The 20463-nt window shown below is 41.9% G+C and overlaps 1 protein-coding gene across 12 annotated transcripts in view; it reads right to left on the reverse strand.

Annotated features, from left to right (window-relative positions):
• The window catches only part of KCNH7 (potassium voltage-gated channel subfamily H member 7), a 264759-nt gene that overhangs the window by 60413 nt on the left and 183883 nt on the right, over positions 1-20463 (reverse strand). For 5 of the 12 annotated variants that reach the window (XM_083704663.1, XM_083704660.1, XM_083704659.1 and 2 more), the window contains 4 exons: positions 17744-18172; positions 15816-15836; positions 15188-15211; positions 12337-12551 (listed from right to left, as the gene is read on the reverse strand). In XM_083704663.1, coding sequence (XP_083560789.1) covers positions 12337-12551; positions 15188-15211; positions 15816-15836; positions 17744-18172 — 689 coding nt within the window. The remainder of the gene's footprint in view (positions 1-12336; positions 12552-15187; positions 15212-15815; positions 15837-17743; positions 18173-20463) is intronic. The other 7 variants (XM_083704658.1, XM_083704666.1, XM_083704665.1 and 4 more) reach the window with 3 other exon arrangements.

The raw sequence follows: 20463 nt of genomic DNA on the forward strand, positions 1-20463 counted from the left end.
TATATAGCAACATTTATTGTTATTATGCTTTATGCCTTACTATGACTCAGATTAATTAAAAGGAAAAGTTGCTCTAAGCCGGAGGAGTTGCTTTTGCTGGCCGATCTAAAATTAGTTTCATGCTGGTGGGCAAATGCATCATTCAGGTAATGTCTCGAAGCAAATAGATTTACTCTGTATGGTTAAGTAGACTATAAATCCTACTCCACTGATTTGAAGGATATCAGTGAAACAGGTGTGACCGACTGTTTCCTTTTCAATGAGTGCTAATGGGAGAAAGTTTGCAACATTTTTCTTACCTATATTTATCTGCATTTTTATGAGACACCTTAGTCAGGAGCAACCAACCAAGCATGATGTCCCTCCCTCCTGCTTCGTCTCTCTCCCATTAACCCGTCACTCTTGTCTCCTCACAATATTCATATTGAAGTAAACAAACGGGGTCTTTTCAGCATGTTCTTTACTAACCAAGAGCTATGAACTGCAAAGGAATATGCCCTCATTGATTGCCTTCATAGTCTCAACACCCTTATTAAGAAGCATTTTCTATTCACCCAACAAGCAATTAAATAAGAAGGATTTAAAGAATTGCTGTTCTGATAAAGCATGAAAGTAGTTTCATTCGCAAGTTGCTGCTGCTCTGTATAGAAAGTTATTTTCCCAACCCTTTCCACATCGCCATGATTTCTGTGGATCCTTCCCCTTGGTTCAGAACTCTTCCCTGAACCCACAGAAATGGGTTGATTCAAATCCCTATTACTTTCTTTCTTTCCACCTTTCCAGATATTTAGGATAAGTTACTACATAGCCGAATCACAGTAAAGCTTTTTAACTAGTTTGGACTGGTGGAAGTTTTAGTGGGCAAATAAAGTAGAGTTGCGTAAGAGTTAAATATATAATTCATTTTGCATACTATAATTATGATTTGAAAAGTTAAGTTGCATATTGTTTCTTTAAGTTTTTAAGTCGAGTTGCCTTCCATATTCTGTCCCCCCCCCTTTTTCTGTTTCCCCTATAATCGTTATCTACACATACGGTTCTGTTTATATCATTATTTTACAAGTTGCAATCCATTCACTGACCTTCTGTTGCCGTTGTTTTTAAAATAAACGTTTTCTAACAGATTTTGGCTTCTCAAGTCCTGTTTGCTCTCACCCGTTAAGGCAATCCAATCTTCAGTATGGAAAGTCTGGCCAGCTCCCCGGGCAGAAGGGCAATTTGAACATAAGTCTGATGCTCCCCTCCCGTGTATTGGTTTCAATACATAATTTGCTAATATCTAAACCTGCCTGGAAATGAATAAAGTGCCCATTTTTTGAACCTAAGATCCTGAATCTCTTCCTGCCAAAGAGTTTAGCTGAAGCAGGGCAAACTGAGCTTTGCTCCACTGAAGCCAAAGAAAACTTAGTAATGGGGAGTTGGGTATAACACCATTAAAATTCTCATAAACCCTTCTTACCACCCATAAATCCTGCACAAAGCATGGGCTGGAGACAGATCCAGCTTGTAAAATGCTAGAATGCTACAGATCTTTCCAGATCATATCTAACACTGTGCCCCACGGCGGGAGAAGGGCAATGCATAAAACTAAATGTACAATGCTTAATAATAATAATAACGGAGTTCAGAGCAGGGTGGGACTTTGCCTAGTTGGCAAATGTTCGCTTCACCACTGTTATGTAAAGGGGTTTGCATCAAGCTAAGCTGTGTTCACACTGAATGTAAAATATATTCAAAATGCTTTCCTTCCCTCAAAGAATTCTGGGCCCTGTAGCTTACCTCTCTCAGAGTTACAAATCCCAGCAACCCTTAGCAAACCACAGTGTCCATAATTCTTAGAGGGGGAAAATGTGATTTGAATGTACTTCGAAAAATGCAGTGTGTAGGCAGCTTTAGTGGAACCAAGTGAGTTAGCAAAGCAGATAGGGGAAATATCTCATGGCCAAAGTAGATGTGAAGCTTCTCATGGAATTTGGTATTGTGTGGCTGTGGTTATTTAAACTAAAGAGATGGCATAAGAACCATGGCATGTGTGTGTTTTAGCTCTTTGTGTCCACCATGGTCCCTATTAGCAGTACTATTTTTCTGGAAAAAGAGGTACCTGAACTCACCATGAACACCTACCTCTTCTCTTAGAGTGGTGCCCAACTGAGTTCCGGCAAGTTCCAGCTGGAAAAAAAGCCCTTTTTGCAATCGTAGGAAAGGTTCCCTTGGTGCCAAACTGCATTTTCCTGACACATAAAGCTTCCTGTGTCTCTATTACACATTCAACATCACCAAGAAGCCTAGTAACTTATGATTAATGATTTATACTAAAGCTTTTAAGCATACTATAAAATTGTCTTTATGCGTAGAAAACAGTAAATGCCATATTTGGAGAAGAACATGTTGCCTCTTAAGAGATGCCTGGTTTTATGGGAGAGGTTCATAGAGCAAGCCAAAGAGAATGCTCTGTGGGAGGAACTCCTTCAGAACATTCTTTTGGTGCACTTGAGTTTCAAAGAGAGCCGGTGTGGTGTAGTGGTTAAGAGCGGCAGACTCGTAATCTGGTGAACTGGGTTCGCTTCCCCGCTCCTCCACATGCAGCTGCTGGGTGACCTTGGGCCTGTCACACTTCTCTGAATTCTCTCAGCCCCGCTCACCTCACAGAGTGCTTGTTGTGGGGGAGGAAGGGAAAGGAGAATGTTAGCCGCTTTGAGACTCCTTAGGGTAGTGATAAAGCAGGATATCAAATCCAAACTCTTCTTCTTCTTCTTCAAATGCCCAGCAGCCACACACTGGATGAACTACTGAAAGCAACAACAACTATTTATTTCATGTATGTCTGTGGAAAATTTCTCAGAAAACCCACTTCTGTCTATTGCAGGAGGCATGGGGAGAGACTTGCCAGCAAGGCAAAACCCCCTCCGAAAAAAAAAATCAAATTATCTCTCAAGAAAACCAAATTTTGTGTTCATAATTGATGTGAGTCATCATGCCATCACACTACTGAAGGTGTCTCTTAGTTAGCATGGAGCAGACCGTCCTCTCTGCATGTATGTATGGATCAGCCCTCGCAAAGCAATCACCAGATAGAAATTCCATACAATCAATTATCATTAGGATGCATTTCAATGGAGAATGAGAGTCTTTAGGGAATGAGACATCAGGTATGATCATGCCTATGCGAATGAAACCAAAATTTCATTATTCACTTCTGTCCTGCTGCTCCACCGATGTGCCCACAGCGTGAATAAAAGAACAATACACTATAGAGATAGAAGCACAATTACTGAAAACCATCTAAAAACAGTAAGAGTCTACCTATGAGAAAACCATCAGCAGATGTTACAATTGGTAGCATTTAAGCATTGGAAACATTGTCCTCAATATTCGTTTATTTTTGGCTTTTGTATGCTGCCTCTTAACATTATGTTCTTTTACTTGCAATAAATAGTAACGTTCCTCCTGGTTTCTCCCCTAGAGTCATGCTTTAAGAAAACAACGGAAAACATAAATTATCGGGAATTCAAATTATGCTATTGCACATACAGGAACTCTATAAAGTAGGGGCACTATAGGTGGGCTGTTTAGTTGTGCAAAATTTGGTTGCTATCCTGCACTTCCTAGTGTAATTATCTAGTGTCAGTCTGATAAGGAAACTGACTGGAAAATCACAGTTGAAAGTGAGGGATAACAACCACTATCTTGCAAGGTTATGTAACCTCTGTGTCAGCATATCAGGATAAATGCTCAATAAGTAGGCAATGTTGAGCAACATCGGTGCATGTTTTGTGCAAACTTAATGGCATCAATGCTCAATAAACAGTGAGCCTGGAAGCTCCTTAAGTCTGACCCACTTTAGGCTAAGCAATGCCTAGTAGACGTGAAATCCAAACAAAAATGGTCCTCTGGAGATCCAATTGGATCTCCAGGATTCTATTCATACACAGCAATATTTTCATGATAAAAACTGCTTTCCTCTTAAATGTGCTTCTTTTGAGTTTAACATCATATGCATGCTAATCTTTCCTAAATCGATTCTTTTAAACTCGTTCATTAACTACCTGTCTTCCAGAACTTCTAATGGAAACCTGTTGGTTAGATGTTTTCAATTAGCACAAGTTCATTCATGAATCAGTGCTTCAGTTAAAGCAGCCAAATGCTTGCCTAATAGAATTTATTTTCCTGATTTGGCCTAATTGACCCTGAAAACTGAAATGGTGCTTCTGAAGACAAGTAGGAAGGTTTTACACACTGATAAAAGAGAGGGGGGAAATGCTCTATTATTGTAATATTCCCTTCTTCCGATGCCCTCAGACAGGTACGTAGAGATAACTTGTACCTGTGCTCAAGATGACATGTGAACAAGTCCAATGGGAGTGGGGGAATATGGGCCTACCGAGGATCTCTTACACACAACTGACAAAAACATGGGTTAGGCTCCTGGATTACTTACACAGAATATGAAGGCAAAGGAGAGCTTTTGACAACATGTGTGTGAGAGCATGTGTGTACAGGCACAGGCACTTACATAGCTACACATGCTAAGGTGATGATCCTTAGAATGCGGAGTGTCCCTGTTTTCACCTAGAAAATGTCTGGTGGCCTGCGTGATGCAACAGGTGCAGTATAAAACCATCTTGCTTTCTAAAGACCACAGGACAGACTTGGATGGCAGGCTGATTTAACTCCAGCTGCATAAACAACGGAGTGTCTTTTACAGGATTAGGCCTCCTGCCTTAACGCTGCTTCCCATAAGGAAGAAAGCACTATTAAAAAGGCCACTGATCCCCTTTCAAGAGAAAGATGCCACGTTTGTAATTTTTGAAAACATCCAGGCTTTAAAGCCCATTCTCCAATCTCTTGTCCCTGGCTTAGGCTTTCATCTCTGCACACCTGCACACCATTGTGATTTGTTAGCATTTTGTACCCACTTAATGATTTCACAGGTGCGAGACATGGAAGAATCAGCCCATTGATCTCTGCTGCTGGGCCCATCTCCGCAAAGCGTACATCCCCCCCCCCACATTTCCTCCTCCCTCCCTTCCAACACAGCTGTTTTTCCACATCTTTGTTGCATAAATACACTTTGAAAATGATAGTGTAATTAAGCACACTTAAATCATTACCATAATTAGGACCTGTGTTGCAATTATTAAAAAAAAAGTTTTGTAACTATGTAACCCCAATAAAAGCTGAAATCTTAACTGGAGGAAGGTATTAAAAATTAACGTAGAAGAGCAACATTTTCCACGTGGTGTGTGTATGTTCCTTTCTCATCAGGAACAGGAAGAGAGAAAGAGAGAGACAGGTGACGAGAGAGACACCGTAACTGAACAAATCACAGGGACAACAAAGTAATGAAGTGGCATTAAGCTTACATTACTAGGATGATTATAGGCATAATTGGAAAATACAGATTAAACCTTAAGCTTTCTCAGTAATTAAGGAGCAATTCCTTAGGGGCTGGTCACACAAACCAATTTTGTAGTTCCACAGTGATCCTCTATGACTATGTTATACTACAAGAGTTGTGGGAATGGCTTGGATACAAAAACGGCTCCAGAAATGGAAACAGTCCCCTGAAGTTCTCAGGAAGTTCTCTGTCTCAGGACCCAGTTACACAGCTGAACATAAAATGTTTTAAATGTGTTGTAAAGTGCAATATATAAATGTGACACTAGATGGCGATAGTGAGCTATGAAAAATTCAGTGTGTTTTTCAAAACGTATATATATATATATATATAAACGTATATATGCAGGTTTTGGTGTCCTCGGGTGTCTTCCCGTGTAAAAGTTGGGGTGTCTAGGCGACGTTTCGACGAGGTCTCACTCGTCATCTTCAGGCTGGTGCTTTCGGCTTCTTGTTACTGGAACAGAGCGGGATCTCAATGTTTGAGTTCCTATAAATACTGTAGAGGGGGTGTGGTGTCTAGCCTCCAATGTTCTGGGCAGAGAGGAAGTTCCCAGGCTAGTGTGCCTTTTCTTCTTTTGTTCCTTAATTACTTGAGAGATACCTTGAGTGATTTCTTGAGTGATATCCTGAGTACCACTTAGGTGGGTCATTAGGTGTGGATTAGTTGCTAAAGTCTTTGTGTCTTGACCTCTTGAACTTTGTGAAGAGTTTTCCTGAGAAGATGGCTGTATTGCACTTAGTTGTGCTTTGGCTTGGCTTCGTGTATAGGGGCGAGCTGTTGTTTTGTGGCTTGTGTCAGCCAGATCTGTGTAGGGATTGCAGGGGGGTGCAGCATCCGGAGGTGCCACCATGGATTGGCCACACGGGAAGGAAAAACTGGATAGCTTCCTCACACATCTCAACAACTTACACCCCAAAATACAATTCAGTATGGAAATAGAAGCCAACAACCAACTTCCCTTCCTTGACGTCCTAATCTACAAAAAACCTGATGGCTCCCTAGGACACACTATCTACCGGAAAAAAACACACACCAACCGCTACTTACATGCACAATCACACCACCACCCTGCACAAATAAACTCCGTAGCCAAGACTCTCATCTCCAGAACCAAACGCCTGGCTGACAAAGACCACTTGACAACTGAGTTACAGAATCTCTCAAATGTGTTAATTGCCAATGGATACCAGCAAAACAGGATTACGAAGCTAATCCAAAAGGAAACACCCCCCAAAAACCAAGACACAGAAGAAAACAATGGCATGGCCCTCCTTCCTTATATCAAGGGCACTACCTATAAAATTAGCAAAATCCTCCATAAACACAATATCAAAACAGCCTTTTGCACCAACCAAAAAATAGCCAATATCCTCAGAAACCCCAAGGATAAAATCCAGTTGGAAAACCAAGGGATCTATGAAATACCCTGCAAAGTCTGCCCAGCCACGTACATTGGACAAACAAACAGACGAATAAATGCACGTATCGCAGAACACAAGAATGCCGTCAAAAAAGAAGAAAAAACTTCCTCTCTTTTCCAACACATGAAAGAAACAGGACACGAAATTAATTTTGCAGATTCCAAATTGCTCTTTAACACGGAACATCACCACAAGAGAATAATCATGGAAGCCATCGAGATAGAGAAACACCCTCACAACATGAACAAGCGTGACGACACATCCCGCTTGCCAGACATCTGGAAATTAGCCCTCCCCACAAAAACTGACACCAGATCCAGAGGCACACAGAACGCCAACACCAATCAACCACACCAGACCCAAACCCAGACCCTCTCCACAGATGAATTACTGACACCATCCAGTAGCCAATCCATGGTGGCACCTCCGGATGCTGCACCCCCCTGCAATCCCTACACAGATCTGGCTGACACAAGCCACAAAACAACAGCTCGCCCCTATACACGAAGCCAAGCCAAAGCACAACTAAGTGCAATACAGCCATCTTCTCAGGAAAACTCTTCACAAAGTTCAAGAGGTCAAGACACAAAGACTTTAGCAACTAATCCACACCTAATGACCCACCTAAGTGGTACTCAGGATATCACTCAAGAAATCACTCAAGGTATCTCTCAAGTAATTAAGGAACAAAAGAAGAAAAGGCACACTAGCCTGGGAACTTCCTCTCTGCCCAGAACATTGGAGGCTAGACACCACACCCCCTCTACAGTATTTATAGGAACTCAAACATTGAGATCCCGCTCTGTTCCAGTAACAAGAAGCCGAAAGCACCAGCCTGAAGATGACGAGTGAGACCTCGTCGAAACGTCGCCTAGACACCCCAACTTTTACACGGGAAGACACCCGAGGACACCAAAACCTGCATTCCTGTACCCGTGAAAATCTACGAAAGCAAACGTATATATATATATATATATATATATAAATTTTCACAGCGTTTTTAAATATGTGTTTTGAGTCCACCTCTGTCTCTGTCCCCGTCTCTCTGTCTCTCTATGTGTGTGAGAGACAGAAAGAGATGGGGAGGGCAGGGAAAACGAAAATGTTATGTACTATTGTGCCCCTTTCTTCAAAGTTTGAGGGTCAGAATCTCCTTTAAAAAAAATCATTAAAAAGGGAGGGATGTCAGGTTTTTGCATTTCAGCTTTCTTTAATAAAAGGTACTTTTTTGTGCCCTAGGGAAGACTTGTCTCTTCCTGACAATCACTGCCAAGACCCCATCTGAACTTGTCAGTGTAAAATATGTAGCAACTGGGCTGTTCTTCTGAGCTGGTTGTCAAGAAAGATGAATAGGACAGAAGGATATAAAAAGCAAATTGATACCCACTCCCTTGCCCAAGAGTTATAGTCTGGCTTAGGACATCTGGAAATTAGGTGGTATATGATGAAGTGCACAGTTCACAAGATTCTCTTTTCAGGCTGCTTTCCACTGCCATTAGCTATACACTATGGAATTAACCTTGTCCTCAAGATTTCAATCTACAGCATGGAATAAGGTATAATAAGTATAGCTATATTTAAATTCCTGCTTCACCATATTGTTTAGAACACGGATTGCCAACCTATTTGGAGTCCGAATTTTGAGAGTGTTCTGTGGGTGCCAGTCACAAAATGGCTTCCATGGGGATGTGGTGTAAACCAGGGTTTTTTTCCAGGCAGAACTCACTGGAACTCAGTTCCAGCACTTCTCAGATTGCCCACCAGTGCCATTATAAGAGGAGGCGTTCATGGTGAACTCTGGCACCTCTTTTTCTAGAAAAATAGCAAAATTAGGGACAAAATTAGGCTCTCCCAAACCCAGACAACTCACTGTTTTCTATGGGATTTCAGCCGCGTCCTGCTGGCACTGATTGTGGAGATACAGCTGTTAATGGCACAATAATCCAGTTTCCCCCAATGCCAATTCCAAACCTTGGCTGCCATCCTTTATCCACTTAGCTGGCATTCATCCCCATTAAACAAAAGTGACTGACTTCTGAGTAGACATGCTTGCCATTATGCTGCAAGTTAACTATACATTGATTCCTTCACGAGTGCCTGGCTTTAGGTCCTGCACAGCAGCTGATATGCTGAGACATCTTTGCAAAGTTTTTATGTTTTGCATTTGCCACCTGGGGAGGGGATTACGGTATTATACACCCTCCCACATTATTGCATAGTATCATTTGCAGAAAATAATATCTAGGGGTCTAGGGATGATCTGAACTCAAACAGACACACCACAGGAAAGATGCATCTTGACTACAATCTGGCTTGTCTCATCTCACGGAAATCGCTTACTGTAGAAGGGTTCCTACACATTTTGCTTTATAACTTTCCTTTCAGTAAGGCTATACTTTTATTTTTTAAGTTGAAAGCTTTGAGTCTGCAGCCGTTGTCCTAGGGGGTATCAATGAAGGCCTTCAGAGGTGTCATGGGACCCACAAACAATGTGCTGACAACCCCTGATTTAGGATTCACCAGCAGTTAGCCATTTTAGCATGCCAACACAAGCACACACTCAATCCTTTTGGAATAGCACATAAGAACGCACGACTAAAATGCATCCACCAAAATGACAAACACAGATAACATTTACAACTTAATAAATTCACAGAACTTAATCTTCAGACAGTGGGACAGATCACCAGTGCTGCTAATTCCTATTTGGAAAATTTGCATACTGAATAATTACCACCTGGAATAACAAATGCTGTGTGAGGCAGACTGGATTGGACAGGTGATAAATATTTGCACATCTGGTAGTATTAAAATGGGGGGGGGGGACTGTGCTAAATCAAAAAGATCCACTGAACACCCCACCACCTGTTCAGTTGGCCTCACATGCTTCTTTTTGTTTCTTTCCCTTGCAACATTAAAATTATGTACTGACATTCTCCTTCCATTGGTGGCTGGCACAGTAGGCTGGGTGTCATTTACAAGGCCCCACTTTATAACCACATGGCATGCTGCTGATAACTGAGAGGGCAGGTTGGTGCAGTGAAAGGAAGAGTCAGGAGTGTCAGGTTGGCTCTGCTGCTGCTCTCGCACTGTGTTGACCTTTCTGCCACCTTGCCTCTCACCCTCCCAGTTACCAGAAGTGACCACAGCATTGGGAAGCCAAGTTAGCAATGTCCCTCCTGCTTCATCCCGCTGGCCACTGCTATATTTTTCACTGAAGTTCTTCAAATTTTACTCTGCCCTTCTCTGCCCAGGAAGATCAAAGGCAAGGCCGCAGCATCAATAAAAGGGACACCACATTTTCTTTATGTGGCAGAAGAAAATGAAGTGAACAACGAAGAGCAAATGTGTGACACCGTCACTGCCAATAGGTGTAGCATTTAAGGCCATGGGATGCAATGTTGACACCCCATTCATGTATATGAACATAAGGAGCTGCCTTATATCAGATCAGACAATTTGCCCATCTAGCCCCGGACTGTCTTACTCTGACCAGCAATGATTGTCCAGGGTCTTGGGCAAAGGTCTTTCCCATCACCTGTAACCTGAAGGTTCAGGATAAAGGGTCAGGGTGATGGGGAAACCTCATATGGGTTGTAACAGTCCCGTCAAAACGGGAACAACTCTAAATTTCAGGGGTTCCTCAAACTCTAAGCAGATGGAATAGATTGCCAGTTCAGAGTAGTATAGGAAGCTGTCTGATGCCAAATCATTCGCACACCTGATCTAGCTCAGAATTGTCCACACCAGGTGTGCAAAACCTTTGGCCTGCCAGATATTGCTGAACTACAATTCCCAATGGTCAACGGCCATAATTGATGTAGTTCAAAAACATCAGGAGGGCCAAAGGTTAGCCACACCTGGTCTATACTGACAGGTAGCTTTTGGATAGGGCTCTCTTCCAGCACTATGTGGAGATGCTGGGATTTGAAGCTGGGACCTTCTGCAAGCAAAGCAGATGCTGTACTACTGAGCTATGACCCTGCCCCAAGTTCCTTGGGGGCAGAGACCTGTCTTCTCATACTCTGTAAAGTGTCACACACACAGCGTGCTGAAGGCACTGAGCACACAAAAACTGGGAATGATGAATGAGAAAAGGTTATACGTGGGAAGGAAACCACTCCTTGATTCTTTGTTTCTTTCTCATCCTCAGAAGAAATACTGTAAAGCAAGCACCAGGACCAGAATTTTATAAAACTATAAAGAGAATAGAAACATGAGCTAAATTGCCCTGGAAGCATTCTGTGAAGTATTCTTGGCATCTTGGGGAGCACTTCAAATTTAATTTTAAATTTAGTGAGCTGTAGAGTTCCTGGCAAGTCAGACTGTCCTAAACTGATTCTGCCAGGGTCTTGTATAAATGTGTAAATGATTATGTTATTCATTTAAGTGTAGATCAATTTCCCCCCTTTAAGACACTAATCTCTGATATGGAATAGCTAGTGAATTGGAATTGCATATTTTGGCATTAATTTATCACACCAGCATGAAGGGGTGTGTGTGTGTGTGTGTGTGTGTGTGTGAGAGAGAGAGAGAGAGAGAGAGAGAGAGAGAGGAAGAAACTGGATTTACGCTATCTATACAAGTAGATTCTGCAAATATGCAGCAAAATGATCTCCATGTTCAACAAGACATTCTGGATTAGACTGAGAAGAGACTAAGTGTGCTTCCAGATGGGTGTTTATTGTGAATGAGTACTTCTCATGATGGCAAGTTTTTTGCCGTGCCCACACAATGTTGTTGGCACCCAAATTCCAGTTGATGTTTTCCCCATTTAATCCCGATTTACTTTTTCAGGGGAAAATCTGGTAAGAAAAAAAGAGAACATGTTGCCAGTGACCTATCTGTGTTAGGTCAATGGCCCGTTTGCAAATTATGTTCTCACAATATTTTTCAAGTGTCAAACAAAGTGCAATGTTTGGAGCATCATTTGAAAAAATAGACAAATCTAGTTAGGTTCAAGTTGTTGGTTGATCTCCAGACAGAAAGAACCAATTTGTCCCCTTTCTTTCACTTTCTCCAGTAGCTATACATTTCTTGAAGAGGAAGAGAAACGTAACAGTCATATGAAAATGTTTCCCAGTGTCACAGTCAAGGCAGAAGAAAGATCATAAGTCCAGGGCTCACCTGATAGCACTGTTGTAAAGATTACAGAGATGATAGATATGAAGAATTATATAAATGAAAATGTTTACTGTAATCAGGCACTGGGGGCATCTCCTGCATAGAAAAAAATCATGCACCTTGATGCAAATATATTATTCCTACATCAGCAAGGATTTCCCCCATGTAACCCCAGAGAGGACCCACTCCACAGCCTCATTTCTCTTGGTGCATAAAAGAATGTGAAGGAGGCATGTGAATAAATGTGACTGTTTTCTAAAGGACTTGCTTAGAAAAAGAATGCATGAACTAGTCTGAAGACTAAAGCTGGAATGAAATCCACAACACCACTCACATTAAAAGAAATTTTACAGAACCACTCTAAAGTTTATATAAAAGAATATATCCTACCTGTGTAACCTTTTCAGTTACATTGTGTGTTCTGTCTTTCACTTTGGGTGCAATAATTGTTTTCTCTGAAGATGGAGGCGATGAACTTTTTTTTTCATTTTTGATATCGGAAAAGTTCAGAGTGAGCTGGGGGATCTTGTTGATGGTGCTGTACTTGTTGAGGTTTGAATCCGATGTAGATCCTAATAGACTTGACTTGATATGGTTAAAAGGACCTAAAAAAATATGAGAGGTCAGAGGGTGGGGTGTCAGTATTACCAAACTGTGAAGAAATATTGATGGACTACAGAAAGCAGCACCTAACACTGCGATCCAATACGTGTCTACCCAGAATTAAGTCCCATTGAGCTCAATGAGGTTTATTCCCAGGTAAGTGGGTATTGGATTGCAGCCTGAAACAGGTAATTCCATGCCTGCAATGTAAAAGACTTAATGGCCCAAAGTGCTAGCCTTCTAGCTTAGAATCTGCCAACACTTGGCTACTTGATCCATTTCAAGCATGTAGGTTGCAAGAAAAAATTGTGAACTGTTGCAGGCAGATTTTGAAGCAGTTCAAATATCCCAGGCTACACTGAGGGCTTGTCTGTACTTCCACTTGTTCCATGCTTAGAAAGAATGGAAAACATTCTTTCCCCAGGAAAACACACTCTTTACTGGTGAATCGGAACAAACAGCAAACTGTGCAAAACCTGATTGCAGTTTGTTCCGATTCAGCAGCAAAGAGAAGCTGAGCCATGGATGAGTCCTCAGATTATCACGAGCTTTTAAAGGCAGGAACACAGGAACCCTTTTATATGCAGTGTGAATCCAGAAGCATTTCATGGAGATTAGACAACAACAGCAGAAACAAAATAATAGGTCTGTCAATGACCACTAGTCATGTTGCTATATATAGTAGCAGAGGCAGTATGCTTCTGAATACTACTTGCTGTGGATCACAAGATCACAAGTGGGGAGAAGCCTAATCGGGCATCTTTCAATGGCCACTGTACTGCACCATGGGGAAAACAGAGGTTTTTTACCATGTGGACCTGATCCTGGCTAGCTTCCTTCTGTGGCATTTGGGCACCTGTCAGTGGTGTGGTAATGGATAGAGTTGGACTAGGTTCAAATGCCCCTTTAGCCATGAAGCTCAAGAGTGAACAATCTCCCTCTGTTAACTTATCCACAGAGGAGTTGTGTGGACAGAAGAAGGGTGAGGGAAACTGTGACAAATACATACTTTCCTTGTACCTAGATGCCGAGATCGGGGAGAAAAGCCATACAGCACAGTTTCTTCTAGTCAGTATTTGCGCTCTCTGAGCACCAACTAAACAAACACTTAATGGATTAAGGTGCCCATTTGGAAAGAATGGGTTGGATCCAACATTGCATGAGCCAAAGGCAAACTTTCTGGCAACCTTCCTCTCTACAGACCCTCTTCTTCAAGTTTATTTGGAGTGTTGGAGAGGAACACTGTGAGTTGTGCCGTGTGGGACTGCCGTGGGAAGGGGGAATTGCTCAAAATCAAGTACAGGAATCTTGCAGTCCACTGACACAAGATTATTCTGCCTGATTTGGGGCAACGCTCCCCTCCTATTACAGCCTAGGAATGCCAACAAAAATGGAACAGAACATAGAAATGACTGCAGTTCACATGTTTGTCAGTAGTCAGGAATAGAAATTGGTGAAGTGAATGCGACCAATACTTGTTCACATCGTTGTTGTTGTTTAATTACAATACTTAATCAATGAACTTATTTACATTGTTTTGACATTTCCTTTATATTGAAATGAATGACAGTTACATAAGTTACATAAATAGTTGCATAAGCTAAGTAACTTACGTAACTTAAATAGTTAAATAGTAGTCAATGAGACAAATAACATAACATTAGTGGAAACTGAATTGTAGCGGAATGGAAACAGTGCTGATTGTAATGACTATTAGTCAGAACGGAAATTGCAGCCTTCTTACATCCCTGCCGCAGCCCCATATGACACAACCCATGGTGTTTGGGAGGTGTCCTCACCCCCATCCTCTTTTCAGGGGACACAGTGAGGAAGAGAGGAAGGGAAGGATCTGTTGTACCCACAGCCTTCCGCTGGTGCAACTTTGGATACAATCCAATGGATCTCTTTTGGCTCTTTGTGCTATGCTTGCATGATGCCCAGCAAGAAAGGGGAAGACAGATACACTAGTGTCTTAAATCTGTTTTCCAAATCTGTTATGCCAAACATTGACTTAAATTAACAGTTGCTTAAAAAGAACACAGACAAAAGTACAATGTCAAGTACTTTAAAACCAACACTCACTTACAAATGTTACTTCACTTACGGAATAGCACCATACTATATCTAAACCACTGCTGATGGAGACAAGAAGCAAATGTGTGGGCTTCATAAACCAGTAGCGATGTGCTGCTTACAGACCTTGGCTCATGCAGGCCATGCACTTTCGACAGGAGACATTTTACCGAGTACACAAACTTTCTACAACATGCATGAAATTGTGAAGAGGCCCCAAAGGTGCAAAAGGCCTCTTTCTTTCTGCCCCGCCTCCCCACTTCCTGACTTGGCTCCCAAATGTAGGCTCTAAATATAATTGTTTAGTTCAGCTGAGTGATGCCTTTGTCACGGAAGGAATTTTTTTTTTTTAAGAAGGTGTGTTAAGAAAAACATAATGAGCTGGATCCAAATTGTACACATTGATGTAGAAAAGGCTCTGTTTGGTTGTCTTTTAGGTTCATTGTCCTGGTGAAAAGGACCAATTCCAGAATGTACTGAATGTGATTAAGAATGCTCTCTGCGTGAAATTGCAAATGAAATTCATGCATGCACATTTTAAGACTACAGTAAGCTTAAACCATACCCCCTGCCATCCAGGAGCGTGAAACTAGTTTTAAGGAGACAAAAGAGGAATAAGTAAAGAACGCCACAAGGGTCCAGAATATTAATTAATTTCTTTGACGTGTAAAAGGCAAAACAGGATTAGATTTTAAATCTATCATTGCTATTAAGGATCATTCTGAGCCAATTTTTCAAATACTTTTGCAAGTTCATCTCTTGGAAACTTAGGCGTCTGATTTTGCCTACATAAGATTGGTAGCATACCTAGTTCATCTATATAAAGGGCAGCAAAAGCTAAACACTTTTAAGCCCTGTTGATTCCAATGGGAGGCAGATTTAAGCAGACATTCAACTCTCCCGTTCAAATCAACTGGGACCGATGCACAGAACCAATCTGATTTAATAGAGCATATCCACAGTCCGCCCAACCTTTCGGAGCTTTAGTTGATGACTGCTTGTAATGATTTCGTGGCGAGAGCAAAGGGAATCGTGATGCATCCACCAAGCAAAATTTCTACCATGTGCCCAGCCCAATAGAGATCAGCATGAGCAAGTTGCATTTGTACATTTCATATAGCAGGCAAATTAACATGCCAAAGGAATGGGGCTCTCGAAAGCACTGAACAATAAATTGTACGTGTCTACATTACCTTTGACATTACGGCCATTGTCTGATATTCAGCAGAGTAAAGAAAAGCAGAGGGGAAAAACAATAAACTCTATATCCAAAGACTCAACAGTGGTTATTTTTGAAAGTGTATATTTTTTTAATTGAAACTGTTACCCCAACATATGTTCAAAGGGCCCCAATTTTTATTTTATGGAACCTGCTAATGGGTGAGATCCAAACATCTCTCTGGGTGAGTGGAAAGCACTTGTGTTCACACTCAGGGGGAGGAAGGAGCAAGAGGACCTTCAGGCATACTGGAAAGCCCCCAATTTTGAGAAGCTACTGCTTGAAACCTGTCTGGATTCAGGCTTGTGTTTGTAGCAAACTGATGATGGGCATGATCCAGCCAGTTACACATATTTAACAGCTCCACTCTGTAACCACTTCAGGATCTATGTAATCAGTAGACCAACGTAGAATGTGTTATAAAATATTATATAATGCATTATAGTAGACCAGGATCGTGTGCCATATGCATAGCTGACTTTGAAAGTTTGAAAACTACATTGGGCCGGTTAATGGGGACCGGGAAGGGAGAAGCCATTATTAAAGAATTAATTAAACTTGTATACTGCCCCGTACCTGTAAGGCAGTTCACAACATAACATTTGTAGTGCTTAAGCAGCTGTTTTGCCTCCCTTTTCATTTTCAGGTACAGTTCATGGAAGCCTAGAATTGTAGAGTTGGAGGGGACCCCGAGGATCATCTAGTCCAACCCCCTGCAATGCAGGAATATGCAGCTGTCCCATATGGGGTTCCAACCTGCAACCTTGGCACTGTCAGCACCATGCTCTGACCAACTGAGCTATGTCCAGGGAGAGTATATCATAGGATCTAGTGCCTCAGGTGCCAAAATCACTTGGCCTTAGATGCAATCCATCCTGGGCCAGCCCTGACTGACTCTGATGGACTTTCAGTACCAGGAAGAAACCATTTTATTATTACAAGCTAGCTAGCTAGCCTTTAGTTTGTTTCTTTGTTTGCACACATTTTAAATCCATGGTAGAACTGTTGTGAAGACCAGAGATTCACAGAAGATTGGTGTAAATTTACGGACTATTTGAAAAGTAATTGTGATGACCAGATTACATTTGTAGGTTTGCAAGACGTTTCGCGGGGTAAATAATTTGAATTATTGCATAACTGGACAAAAGGGAGAGATTAATTAAGATAATTAAAGGCAATATGAATTTAAGAAATGCAGAAGAAACAATAAAAATGGAGGATCATCAGAGGTGTTGATGGAAGTCCAAAAAGATTGTATAAGATGTGAAATTTTGTGGTATGTATGACTATTAATATGTTTTAAAATGAATAAAAATTATTTATATAAAAAAAGAATTGCTGTTTTATTCTGTTCTTTATTTCTTCTGCTTATTTTGATTTTGCTGTCAGTTTTAGCATGATTTCCCCATGCTGCTGCAAGGAAATTATTATTGTTTTAAGCTGAAGGGCAGCCAATTTTTAGGAAACATTATTCACCAAACCAACAGGAGAGTGAAAGATCCAAAGAGTCAGACTTTAACATACAGTGGTAGTTTATCCACAATTGGCTTTCCTCCACTTTTTCCAGGCATGCTCCACGATTTAAAGCTCTGTGTCCGAGTGCCCCATGAAAACCAACTCTTTAAAGGTCCATTGGAGCAGACCTCAATCCATGGAAAACTTCAATTAACATTTTGTTCCTATTCAGCTTTAAAGAGTGTGTTTTTGTGGAGGACACTCAGGGCAAAACATGCACACAACTCCAAAGCTCAGACACGAAGTGTTAAAAGGCTGGTGTCTGACTGAAAACTAAGTGTGGATAAGCCATAGTAGACCCTAATAAGCTGAGCAACAATGTAAACCACCCCATTTAACTGTCACAATTTACAGGTGTTGATTTAAAAGAAGAAGAAGAAATCATACCTTCACTCGCATGCCGGTCCCGAAACACATTCTTGGGATGGATGTTAAACCCCTCTATGTTGTGTATTGAAGATGCTCTCCTTATATTGCAAATACTTTCCTTTGACTGGGCATGGGTTAGGCCTGTACTGGAATGTAGCATATCTGGGTATAGTCGATCCCACTGCCGTTTTGGAGATGAATGGTCAAGGGGTCCTGATATATTCACCGGAGGCGAACATGTGCTTGGCTGGATGAGCGCCTTGGTGTCGTCTGCTTCCGAAGGGCTGCAGCTTTCTTTTGTAGGGGACTTGAAGTGCTTCATCACCATGGAGTCATTGCTGCGTTTTGCTGAGTCAACAATCACAGCATCGGGATCTTCCTGTGGCAGAGACTGCTTGCGGTATGATAAGAGGCTCAGCCCGGGTATCTTGAATCCCAAAATTTTGCCTAAGTAGAAAAGGGGAAGTGCTGGATTTTGTGTGTATATGTATATATATATATATATATATAAAACAATCAGTTGCTGAAATCCAATGGTGTGTTTGCTATGTCTGAACAGGAGACCAATCTATCAAATAGAGATCAGCAGATCGGTACATATGCCACACCAAGTCACCCAACTGCTTGATAAACTCCCCTTCCTGAGTTCTGAAAGCATTGTGGGGAGGGGTAAAGGTAAAGGGTAAAGGGACTCCTGACCATTAGGTCCAGTCGCAGATGACTCTGGGGTTGTGGCGCTCATCTTGCTTTCTTGGTCGAGAGAGCCGGGGTACAGCTTCCAGGTCATGTAGCCAGCATGACTAAGCCGCTTCTGGCGAACCAGAGCAGCACACGGAAACGCCGTTTACCTTCCCGCCAGAGTGGTACCTATTTATCTTCTTGCACTTTGTGCCTTCAAACTGCTAGGTTGGCAGAAGCTGGGACCAAGCAACGGGATCTCACCCCGTTGCGAGGATTTGAACCGCCAACCTTCTGATCAGCAAGCCCTTGGCTCTGTGGGGTCACCACCAGTCACCAAAATAAATTTTCTGATGCTTAGGAGCCAACTCCTGGTGGCCATGGGTGCTTGGGCACCCAAAATAATATAATTGTGGGGGCTGGGCACCCACAAAGTCAACGAGTGAAGCTGGAGAGAGGTAGCCAGCCAGCCTGTGTGGCGTTGCCCCTGAGAGAGAAGCAATGCAGCCAGCCAGCCAGGTACCCTCTTCTGGGGGGGGGGGCCTCAAATGTGGAGGCAGAATCTCTCTGCCTCCTAGTACAATCCCCTCCCTGCGGAAAAAGGTGCCTTGCTGGCTGCGGAGAGAAGAAGGAAAAGGAGCTGCTGCAACGCGGACATGCAACATGACATGCACACGCCTGCACATAGTGTATGTGATATCACACGCACAATGCGCCATGTTGTGTCCATTTTTGGAGGAGCCCGTATTACGGCAGCAGGCACCCATAATTCTGAGGGTGAGATGGCGCCCCCGTTCTGATGGGACAAGGGAATGTTTATTCTTTCATATGCTGACACTTTGTAGTTGAACAAAAGAATATCCACTACAAAGAAAAGACCTAATACAGGACCAATGGCCTTTGCAGTGCAGTGTAGTAAAGTGAGGCATCCCAGAAAAAAAACAAAAACAAAGACAGAGGTGTGTGATTGCTAGATTAAGTTGCTGGTCATGTCCTTAAACAAGTAATGTGGGTCTGTGTCATGGCTGAATACCTACAGTGCAATTCTATACGCGACTTCTATACATGCTCATAGCTACTTTGCTCCTCAACCAGCCTTTTCTTGTACTCCAGCAAGGGCTCCAACTCCTAGGGGCACAGGTCCCTTTGCCCCTCCCAATAAAATGTTTGAGAGGGCTGCCCCCCAACGTGGATGGACATTGCCCCTTCACTGTGAGAAAGCACCTCGGAAGAAGACAACTGTCACCCAGCACTCATTCCCACATTCCCCATCTCCTCTTCTTCTTCTGCCCACAACTGCCCTGTTGTTGGGCTTTGGGGTGGGGAGTGAGGTCAACAGAGGCAAAAAGTTGGTGTAGTCTAGTCAAAAGAGCATAACAAACACCTGATTGCTTTGGAATGATGACTATGGGCTCTGATTGCTATGGGAAAGTTGTTGCAATCATTTGATTGGTTGTTTGTAATCACATGCTAACTTAGATAAGAGTTCGTGTCACTGTACACCACTTTGCAGCCTGACCCTACATATGTTTGCATTCAATCAAGACCTAGCTCTTCACTAGAGGCTAGCTTCTTCTACTTTTGGCTATCTGTGAGGGTAACATCCAGTTTAGGAACTGCTTTTTAAATTTCTAGAACAGAATGGCAAAAATCTGTGTTCTTTCTGAATTGAAATAAAATACTTAATAAATAATCAAGATGATGGACTATGCTGAAATGGTAAAATTGACTGGGAGAATCAGGAACCAAGAAGGCAAGATATTGAATAAAGAATGGGAGAAGTTTGCAGACTACCTTAAAGAGCACTGTCAACATTTAAAAACATTAGCAGGACTGATATAACACTTGTAATGTTTGAAATTTATGGTTAAAATGGGATATAAACAAAATTTAGATGAATATTATAAGATGCAGTAGGAAAAGACTTGCACTGGAAACCATGATGGGGCAGGTGGAGGTCGAAGGATTCAGGGAATCCTTTATATGTACAAAAATGATTTTATTTGAATGTAAATGATATATGAAAAAAACTGAAAATAAAAAAATAATTAAAGAAAATG

Source organism: Podarcis gaigeae (genome assembly GCF_964106915.1).
Source record: "Podarcis gaigeae genome assembly, chromosome: 1".
NCBI classification, from domain to species: Eukaryota; Metazoa; Chordata; class Lepidosauria; order Squamata; family Lacertidae; genus Podarcis; species Podarcis gaigeae.